Source organism: Labeo rohita, chromosome 16, assembly GCF_022985175.1.
Source record: "Labeo rohita strain BAU-BD-2019 chromosome 16, IGBB_LRoh.1.0, whole genome shotgun sequence".
In the NCBI taxonomy this organism is placed as follows: Eukaryota; Metazoa; Chordata; class Actinopteri; order Cypriniformes; family Cyprinidae; genus Labeo; species Labeo rohita.
In genome coordinates this window covers 18,642,314-18,653,437 of record NC_066884.1, presented here as the reverse complement: position 1 = coordinate 18,653,437, position 11,124 = coordinate 18,642,314, and the positions used below count along the sequence as shown (strand labels likewise).

At 36.8% G+C, this 11,124-nt stretch overlaps 1 protein-coding gene across 1 annotated transcript; it reads left to right on the top strand.

The window, feature by feature from the left end:
- The first annotated feature begins 230 nt into the window (after positions 1–230).
- On the top strand, positions 231–9,143 carry mylipb (myosin regulatory light chain interacting protein b). The gene is made up of 7 exons (XM_051130463.1): positions 231–424; positions 948–1,138; positions 4,496–4,681; positions 4,838–5,035; positions 6,142–6,306; positions 7,477–7,894; positions 8,370–9,143. Exons 1-7 carry the CDS (start codon positions 338–340, stop codon positions 8,535–8,537), a joined length of 1,413 nt encoding a protein of 470 aa, XP_050986420.1. The 5' UTR covers positions 231–337; the 3' UTR covers positions 8,538–9,143.
- Positions 9,144–11,124: the final 1,981 nt, after the last annotated feature.

Here is an 11,124-nt window from a genome sequence, read left to right as displayed (position 1 = left end):
TCAGTCGTAAAATTTAAGATTTTATGACCCGTGGACCAACGCAATTTATAGTTTCTCCTTGTACATAAACGGTCGAATGTCGACGAATGTTAATCGACTTGAATGTGGAACAAACGCTGCGAATCAGTTCGATCGAATCATTAAAAAGAATCTGTTCAAAACAATGATTCGCGAATCGGACATCAGATAACGGAGAGGCGGACCTATGCGTTAGAGCAGAGCTTCACAAACCTGCCCCCGCTGGTTTTCCAATGGAGTATGAGCCAGTCTCGTGAGCCACGGGACCTTCTTTTCTCTGCTATCCTGGGCTGTGTGTGAATCAATAACTGCTTTCACCATGTTATGCCTCATAACTCGTCCGGACTCGGTGGTTCTGGAAGTTGAGGTGGACCCAAAAGCAAACGGAGAGGACATTCTCAACAAGGTGAGTGTCAGGAATTCACGTTTTAACTTTAAATTCCAAGTTTAGGTTGTTAAAGTTGTCTAATCAGTTCTTAATTATCACATGCTCGTTAGCATCATATGCAAGACAACAAATGCAATGTATAATCATGAATGTCATGGCAAATTACTGTAGAACACAAACGTTTGGCAATTTTCATCTATTGTTCGGCCAAAATAATTAATTTTATACATTAAAATTGTTTTAATTAATAATTTGCAGCATTTGTTACTTTCTACTGCAGTTTGCTATTATAGAAAACTTTATGCACAAAGATTTAAGAACTTCTCATTCTTTTGTAGAATTATTTATGCATCAGCAATTTACTTTAAAAGCAGGTGTTCTCTCATACCACATCCTCAAAAGTTCCTCTTTTGTAATATGTCTTGTCTTTCTTAAAGAGGAAAGAGGAAGGGTGATAAAAGCCCCAGCATTCCTCAGATGAAAGCATGTGTACTTCTGCATTCAGATTTACCATTTAAGGTTTTTGTTTTTTAATCCACAGATATGTCGGAAAATGGGAGTTATTGAGGTCGATTATTTTGGACTTCAGTTCACTGGTACAAAAGGAGAGATTTTATGGGTGAATCTCAGAAACAGGATTTCTCAAGAAGTGGACTGCCTGTCTCCCTGCCGACTGAGGCTGCGAGTCAAGTTCTTTGTTGAGCCACATCTAATCCTGCAAGAGCAAACCAGGTGAAACTCTAACCGAGTGAATATAAGTGGTCATATTTTATCTTAGCGCTCATAGTTTTTTGAAAAAACAAAAAACAGGATATGTCTGTTGCTGCTAAGTCTTTGAGGTTTCCCATTTTTGCTCAGTTTGGAGAATTCGAGGCACGTGGATAACACTTCTGTTTTTTTTAGTTGTTTTTCCTCGCGAATGCAAACAGGAAACAGCTGCTTAAAGTGACAGTATAATTTAAAATGCTATATGCTTCAATGGTTCTGTTGTTTTGTGTTCATACCTTTGATCCACATCTCCGTGCATCTATTCATATCATGGTCTTTCTTTTCCCTCTGTGGCAGGGAGTTACCTGTGTACATGTTTGCTCTTGAAACGGGCACTCTTGCAGTTAGGGAGTGCCCTTGTGTAGGCCTGCTGAGGTAAATAATAATCCTCTGGAGGCTTTGAAGGGACATCTGTGTGTGCATGCCCAAATCTTTACAAATGTTCCCTGAAGTTTAAGAAGAGTAAGCGTTTTGTGGGATGCTTTGGAGCGGTGGTACAGTATGTTCCCAACATGGTGACCGTTGGTGGGGGTGGGGAGGTGTCAGTATGTCTGATTCTCAGTTGAAATGCACTGTAATGTGATTCTCCCTGTTGCATAATCTTTTACAGTGCCGGGACATAATCCAGCTCCCTCTTCATCAGCCTTTGTTATTCTTTATCAGTCTTTAAATGCATGGTTGTGTCAACAGATCACGTATTATTGTGCAGGCTGTGCATATTGACTTAATAGGCTACTTGTCTTTATGTGATGCAGTACTAATCACAGTACTGTACAAATGTCAGATGGCGATAGGTTTGATCTACATTATTGAGAAGTTTGTAGATGTACTATACACTCTCTTCCCTGTTCTTACATGTACAAGTGATTATTTGAAGTTATGGAAATATGTGCCAGAAGTCACAAGTCTGTTCCTGTTGCTAAAGTTCACAGGGTTTAGGCTGCTGAGTAAACCTGGCGTCAAGCCAGCTCATTTTTTAGATTGTATCAGTGTGCTGACAGTGCATGAATATTTCTGAGAGATACACATACATATTATAATGATCATTAAATGTATGTATATTCTGATTGGGCTGAGGCTGGTATTTAGTGAGTCTGAAGTAAAAGTATTTGATGGATGTATACTATGTGTCAGGAGCATTCACTCAGTATCATTATCTAATTTTTGACCGAGATGGCTTTTAGCTGGTTTTGCATCTGAACTCATATATAAACTTAAACGTTCACATAATTCTCACACACTGGCATCTCAATAATCCCTGTAAAGCCTGACACTCCTGTATGAAATAAACGTGAATAGAATAGCTTACGAAACCTTTACACAAAGTATAAACAAACATATAAAGTTTGCATATGTTTTATATCTTTTTATGGCTCATATAGTTTGATAAATTGAATACAGAGCTCACACTCGAGGAGGAAAAAACACATTGGTTTTATTCAGAGGCCTAAACTGAGCGCAAATATGTGGTTTGGTTTAAAATGTTATTTATTTGGCCAAAAAGTAAGATGAAACTGATAACTAAATATGTAAATCAATGAGATTTATATATCAGTATAGCAGACTGCTTGCATAAAAATATTAGTGTAATATAATGCATATGAATCAGCTGTCACTCTACACGTCTTAGTAAGATGATATTTAAATGCTTAGTTTTATGACGAAAGCTGTGTAGTTTTAATTGTGGGGTCAAACATATAATGCAATGCAATAAATAAATATTCCTCAAAAAATGTAGTGAAATGTTCCTCAAAAGCCGTCATATCATAACTGATACATGTATTTTAACATGATTTTAAAAAAAAAAAAAGATAATCACATGAGGCTAAGCTGCCTCCAGTTTAGTAAATGTTTATCGTGAAATATTATATGAACAATATAAAAGTTATTCTTACATTTATTTTATAAAAATTCATCAAAGATTTCACAGCAAAAAGACATGTGAAGGGGCTGAAGGGGACATTTTTAAAATTCTACTGAAAGAACTTTTATTTTTCTTGCCCAAAATGTATAAGCTATCAGGCAGAAAGCGGCAAGCATGGATTAGATTGTGTACAACACGTTTTTCAAGTTTTGCTCATGCTGATAATTTAGAGGCCTTAGAAATTCACATATTAAAATTGGCCAGTGTGAGTGTATCTGTGAGTGTATGTGTGTGTGTGTGTGTGTATGTGTATGTGTGTGTGTGTGTGTGAGTGTATGTGTGTGTGTGTGAGTGTATGTGTGTGCGTGTGAGTGAGTGAGTGAGTGAGTGAGTGAGTGAGTGAGTGAGTGAGTGAGTGAGTGAGTGAGTGTGTGAGTGAGTGAGTGAGTGAGTGAGTGTGTGAGTGTGTGTATCCCAGCACTGGGGTTGCACTCTCAGGGCTGGGTTGCGGCAGGAAGGGCATCCAGCGTAAAACGTGCCAAGAGAGAGAGAGAAATTCACATATCAAATAGGACACTATAGCATTTATGGTTATGAAGTGGAGTTAAGAAAGTTTTCTTTCCCTTAGGGCAACTAAAGTTTGTACTGATGATTCAGCACAGTTACAGGCTGAAGCTTGCTTTATGATTATGTCCACATTTATAGGGTTTCAGCCAATCTGGACATGTTTTTTCTTTTTTCTCTCCTTTCTCTGTGTCTGTATTCCAGTCCATTTACCATATGAAACTAATTTAGGAAAATAATAAATACTGATGTGAATATATATTTACAGTGTTGGGGAAAGTTATTTTTAAAAGTAATGCATTACAATATTGTGTTACTCCCATAAAAGTAACTAATTATGTTTATGGATGTGTTACATTTACTTTTACATTACTTTTGCATTACTTTTTGAATCTGGGCAGGGCTTGCTTGTTTTTTTTTATTACAAAAAGTACCATTTTTGGTAAATGTAAAAGCCCTTTCACACCAAAAGTAAAATGAGTATGCCTCAGGCTGAGAAAAAAAATATACATTCAGATCTATACAGTAGAACCGAGGAGAAGAAAGGTTAACAAAAAGAAACACAATTGTTAGTTCACCTAAAGTCATTTTTGCTTATTAATAATAAAAAAAATTGGATAATCAAAAGACAGCAGCAAAGACACTGGGTTAATACAATGGGATTAAATACATAAAGGATTTTTGCTAATATTTAATTATTGCAGGTTTGCATAATATATTTCTTCCTTTTGAGAAATACTGAATTTGTTCTTGTGCAAGTGAGATGTGTAAATTTAGTCACATTTAGCCTAGAACTTACTTTACTAGTTACTTGAAAAAATACATAACCCGTTACCCCCAACACTGAATATGTAGACTTGATTAACGTCTTTGTATTTTCTGTTGCTTTGCAGACATTTGTTTCTGATGCATGCAAAAGAAGAGCTTTTCAAAGGAAGCTTGCGATTGGACGCGGAGCAGGCGATCGAGCTATGTGCACTACTGGCTCAGGCAGAGTTTGGAGATTACAACCACAACACAGTCAAATACTGCTACTCCCAGATCTATGGTCAAGACCCCAGCCATGACACCGTCAACAAGTAAGAACACTGGAAAGTGTATTTTTTTTCTCAGTCAGAATGACATCTGTTCTTCCTCCAAATGACACTACATTAATTCTTCCTCTGAATGTATTAGAAAGAAAGTGATTAAGACAGTTTTATATAATAACAGTGGTGTCTTTTTTGTTTTCATAGTATTTTTTTGAGGCATAAGTCACTGGAGGGTGTTAGTCAGGCTTCAGCGGAATATCAAGCCCTGCAGCTGGTTTCCTCCCTCAACTACTATGGCGTCGAATGGCACGCCGCGCGTGACTCTGAGGGACAGGAGCTGGTCATCGGGGTTGGACCAGAAGGCCTGTTTGTCTGCAAAACAGATTTCACCCCTATTGAAAGGTGCGTATTTATGACAATCAAAACAAGAAGCATTGTTAAAAGGGGTCATCGGATGCAAAATTCACTTTTACATGTTGTTGGAACATCAATGTGTGTTGGCAGTGTCCACAACCACCCTATAATGATAAAAATCCACTAAATTTTTTTAATCCTTATAAATAATATCCCCTTTTTCAAATCAAGCCATTCCAGCGTCTTGGCTGTGTGATGTCACACAGACCAAGGCTGCTACCACGATAGTTGAATGACACTGGCGTCTTACATTAGGCCTGCCCTAAGTGAGCTGACAACAGTCCGCCATTGTTTCGACGCCAGAGCAGGTGTAGACAAGAATGTCTCCTAAGCGATTGAGGTGTTGTGTTGTTGGATTTAATAATGAACGTGGTAGTCGTCATTTACTCTAGACATCTTAGCCGCAGAAGACGCAGTGGATTACTTGTGTTTTTGAAGGGAATGCGCCTCCCAATCTACCAAAATGCGCAAATCATTCGTGATCCAGCTTCACCTACAGCACAAGTGACTATAAGGGTTTTTATGCATCTTTGCAAATCGCCTTTCTTAATAATGAGCTAGTTAGCAAGTTTTGCGGCTAAAGTAAACAGGATGGCTCATCACCCCACAGAAGAGAGGGGCGGGGTGAGCAGAGCTCATTAGCATTTAAAGAGACATGCAACAAAATGGGTTGCTGTGAAAAGAGATAATCTTGACAAGGTAAAATGGGTGTTGTTTTGCATTACCAATGAGAAATTTTAACCAAAGTATGTTATACACTTTTCATTAAGACCCTAAACAGGGGTCACCAGACCCGGTCCTGGAGGGCTGGTGTCCCTGCAGAGTTTAGCTCCAATCCTAATCAAACACACCTGAACCAGCTAATCAAGGTCTTACTAGGTATACTTGAAACTTCCAGGCAGGTGTGTTGAGGAAAGTTGGAGGTAAACTCTGCAGGACACTAGCCCTCCAGGAACAAGTTTGGTGACCCCTGCCCTAAAGAATCATATTAACTTGTGGAAAATGGGCATCGGATGACCCCTTTAAATACCAGGTCATTCATAGATTTAAAACAAACGTGTCTATAATGTCACATGTTTATTTTTTTCTTTCAGAATTATTTACCCAGTCATTCAAATGGCTACTCAGTCTGGAAGGAATGTGTATGTGACAATTACAAAAGACAGTGGGGACAGTGTGGTTCTTCTATTTAAGTTCATCAGTCCCAGTGCCGCCAATGGACTATATCGTGCTATCACGGAAATCCATGCCTTCTACAGGTGAATATTGTTATGTTTTAGGATAGTTTTTTTTTTTTTTTTTTTTCTTAAGTTTGTCTTGGTTCTATTTTATTTAGCATGTTTTATTTTTATTTTATACGTGAGTCCAACAAAAATATTTTCATTTTAGTTTTTGTTAACAATAATACAACTGTGTTTAATTACAGAAATTTTAACTTAAAGGGATAGTTCACCCAAAAATGAAAATTCTATCATTAATTACTCACCCTCATGTCGTTCCAAACCCATACGATCTTCATCTTTGGAACACAAATTCATATTATTTTTTTGGCGAAATCTGAGAACTTTCTGACCCTGCATAGACAGCAACACAACTGACATGTTCAAGGCCCAAAACGATAGTAAGGACATCAATAAAAAAGTCAATTTTACATTTGTGGTTCAACTGTAAGGTCACAAAATTACGAGTATTTATTCAACAATTTCTTCTACCACTGATGTCACATGGACTATTTTAACAATGTCCTTACTACCTTTCTTGGCCTTGAACGTGATAGTTGTGTTGCTGTCTATGCAGGGTTAGAAAGCTCTCCGGTTTCATCAAAAAATATCTTATTTTGTGTTACAAAGATGAACAAAGGTCTTACGGGTTTGGAACAACATTAGGGTGAGTAATGGACCTTTCACACATTTCCGTGTTTATCATAGCGGAAGTTGTCATAGTTGGGAGTGAATGGGAGAGTACCACAAATATATTTTTTGCATTCCTCATATAACAAAAGAAAAACTTCATAACAGTGTTTTCACGACATTAGAAACACCCTCGCATTAGCGTTAACTAGTTTTTTGTAACTGGATGAAAAGGTGATATAATACAAAGTATAGTGTTATATATGTACATAATTTTTTTTTTTTTTTTTTTATTTTAACTTTAAAGGATTTATGATGATGATGACCGTTGAAACGCGTCATCAGTCTTGTGAAAAGGGTCCATTAATGACAGAATTTTCATTTTTGGGTGAACTTTAATAATATCATCTTGATGTAAAGATTAGCAGATTTTCTAGGTTGTGTATACAGAACACCTGCAATACAGAAACTTAATGGGCTCCTTTAGTGATCAATTTAACACATATAAACCGTACATACAAACCATAAAGCAATTAATACCCATTTTTAATTTAACCCAATTTGAACTTCACTCTTCAGGTGTGACACTGTAATGAGCACAGTGAAGATGCAATATAGCCGTGACTTCAAGGGTCACCTGGCCTCCCTGTTCCTCAACGAAAGCATCGACGTTGGTAAAAGGTACATCTTTGACATCCAGCGCACATCGAAAGAAGTGTACGACCGTGCGCGACGAGCCCTGTTCAATGCTGGGATGGAGGTGACTGGATGTGGGAGCCCAAGAGACGATTGCAATCACTCTCCACTGAGAAAGACAAAAGTTGAAAGGGAGGAACGGACGTGCGTCGGCTGCAGAGAAACATGCGTTCTGAAGGAGAAGCTCCAACGGCTACAAGAGGCCTTGACCTGCTCTCTGTGCTGCGAACAGGAGATCAATGCTGCGTTCTGTCCATGTGGACACATGTTCTGCTGCTATAACTGTGCTGGCCAACTTCAGGTGATTACTGGATAATGACTACAAGATTAGTGCCATTTAGAACTATATAAAGTACATATATGTACATAACTTTAAAATATATACTGTAAGTACCAAGCCCTATTTTTTCCCTTCTGCTTAGCAATCTTCTAAATTGACCAGCTAAGTTAATGATTAAGAGAACTTACACTCTTAGGTTTACATAACTTCTGGTTACCCTCCTAACATGTTTCTCGACATGTGCTGACAACCATTAGCGGCTGAAGATCTTGATAATCAGGCATTTCTCGTTACACAGCGTTCCTTTGACCTTTTGAATTTCACCCTCTGACATCACAGTTCAGTGGTGCATGACTTTATAGTTACAACTGGCCTACAAATCACCTAACTGCATAATTGAGAAAAAACATAGAAATATATTTTGATAAAAAGAATATGCGTGTGTGTTAACATTTAGAGATTTAATGATATTTTCTCTTCTTTCCTCTTTTCTCAGTGTTGTCCAGTGTGCCGATCAGATGTCGACCGTGTACAGCATGTCTATTTACCCACCTGTGCCAGTCTGCTTGGCCTGGCAGAGGCAAAAACCACCACCTTCAGTGTGCCCAGAAGGACTGCCGTCTCAGAGGATTGTGGCGATAAAGAAAATACCTTCCAGATGTAGAATGGATAACATCTGCACACCATACTTGGACCACAGACTGTTTTAAAAATACAGAAGAAATGTTTTGATAAATTATACAGTGGTTCTTAAGAGTGAGCTGAACTGTACAGAGTGAGGCCGGCTGTCCCCAAGTACCTCAGAAAAGCAATTACTACTGTTAATCATACTGTTATTTTTCACAGTATGCACATTATTTATAGGCATAAAACAAATAAACAGTTTTACACTGGAAGTCATTTAGAGAGGCAAATATTGTGCATGGCACAAGGCAACATTTCTTATGATTGTTTACTTACTGTGTTGGGATACTAATACAAATGTAGTAGTTAACACTCCACATCAAATATAGTCTATATCAGAAAGGATTTTTAAAGGTGTATTTTATATTTGTCTGTGTGTGTATACAGTTTTATCTTACAGATATTTCAAAACAGATTTGACATTTTGTTAAACTACATGAAAATGGTTTCTTTGTAGTGCTACTGCAGTATTCATAAGTCTATTATATTACAAAAAGGTCCAAAAAACAAAGAACTGTCATCTTTTATATTGACGTATTTGATCAATATTTCGTTATGAAATAAAGAACTTTTATACACCTTTTAATACCTGCCCGGTGTTGTTGTTTTTGTTTTGTTGAATTAATTCCAAGAAATTAAATCCCCAGTATTACATCTTTCCATGTGATCATACAAATTGTATTACGCTCGCTTTTTTTCACTTGAGCCACATATTTAGCTGTATTATATTTTTGTCAATTCGCAAATTATATTTATATGTTTGAATAAGCAAACCTTGGTGATATAATCTTGACATGATCTTCAGGCAATTATAAATTAGGCAGCATTACAGACTTTTCCAACATAAGTCCAGTCTATAAACAGTACTGTACATGTACTGTACATTATAAAGTAATGAAACTCACGTTTTACACATATAACTGTACTGATATACTGTATGTGTAACTACTGATATGCTATATGTTTTACAGTACTGATATGTACAGTGTCTGATGTGTCAAAAGTGAATTGATGGCAAAGGTTATACCTTATATACGTAATGATAATGCTGAGGAGGCTAGGCAAGTACAGTAAAGGACAGCAAAGATAACATAAAATAAGTGTCCTGATAGTGTTATGCTTCTTTATAGAGCACGCCAAGTTAAAAATACAGTTTCAATCTACTAAATTGGCTTATATGGGCATAAATATTCTGCATATATACTAATTATTTACTTTATTTATTTACTTTTATTTACGCCAGAGGCTTTTAGTCCATCAGTGGTGACATTTTTTAAGTGATTCTTTTTTACAAGATACCTCACAGTAGGAGGCGACAAGTCTTTATGAGTGAGTGAGTCATTTATTCATTTTTTTCAAAAACAATCAGTTCGTTACAGTATAATACTTCAAATATTGCAGAAATAGTAGGAGTAATATGCTTGTATGCTGTTCCGAAAACACCACTTTTTTTGAGTGAGTCGTTGAATCATTTTATCAACTGAATCCTTAACACATTGATTCATTTGGAAACGAAACACTGCGAGGCCTAATGTTTTTGTTGCTCGAGAAACTGAGTGGTCAGTTCTGCGTTGGCTTCCTTTGGAACTATTTTCATTGTTTGAAGTGAAAACATACAATTAACTGCCAATATTGTCTACAAGGTAAGTTACTCAATATTTACTACTTGTTTATTCAACTGTTGTATGAAAGCGTTCGTATAACAGTGCTAAAAATCACTCGTGTGATGTTTTGTATATATAAGATACGTAATATTAATTTTATTTGGTGGATAAGAACATCATGATATAAGCCAGTATATGTTCAGGGAAGAAAAACAGTTCACTAGCTCTACTGCCCCAGATTGAAAGGGTCTGTCATCTGCTAGCCTGGAACAGGGAACAGAATGTTCTCAATGAAGAAAACTACTGTGCATTAACTATAGGTTTACATACAAACCTATAGCCCAAAGTTCATAACTCTTGCACAATCTCACCTATCTGAATCACAGGCTATTTTCATTTCAAGCTATACTTTGAGACTTCAGGCAGAACACAACGTGTGTTTGCATGTTATGTAATGGGTGGCTGGAGTTTTATGTAAGGTATCTTCCAGAAGGTAGCATCTCAGAAAAGTGCATATGTACGAGCACTGACATGGGGCAGTCATTTTATTGAAGGTCACTCCTCTTCAGTTAAATGCTGAGTAGTACAGTGTCAATCTTTTGGCATATTTTATCACACCACACTCTTAAAAGTAAAGGTTCTTTATTAGTATCTACCTTTAGCATCCATGGAAAATTTTCAATGTTATTTACACTAAGAAAAAATGATTCTCTTAAGATTGGTTCATTGAAAAATTCTAACCAAGATGGTTCTCCTATGACATCACAGCAAATAAACCTTTATGCATGTGAAATATATAAGAAATCATCATGTGCATTTATGAGAAATTATGCAGCATGTGTAGTCAGAATGTCAGTGTCTCAGGAGGCTTTTGTAAAGGGGTCAAACACAACCTTGTCATTGAATAATTCAAAGCATCTATATGTGGCTGTACAGTATTTAAAAAAAAAAAAAAAAAGTTAG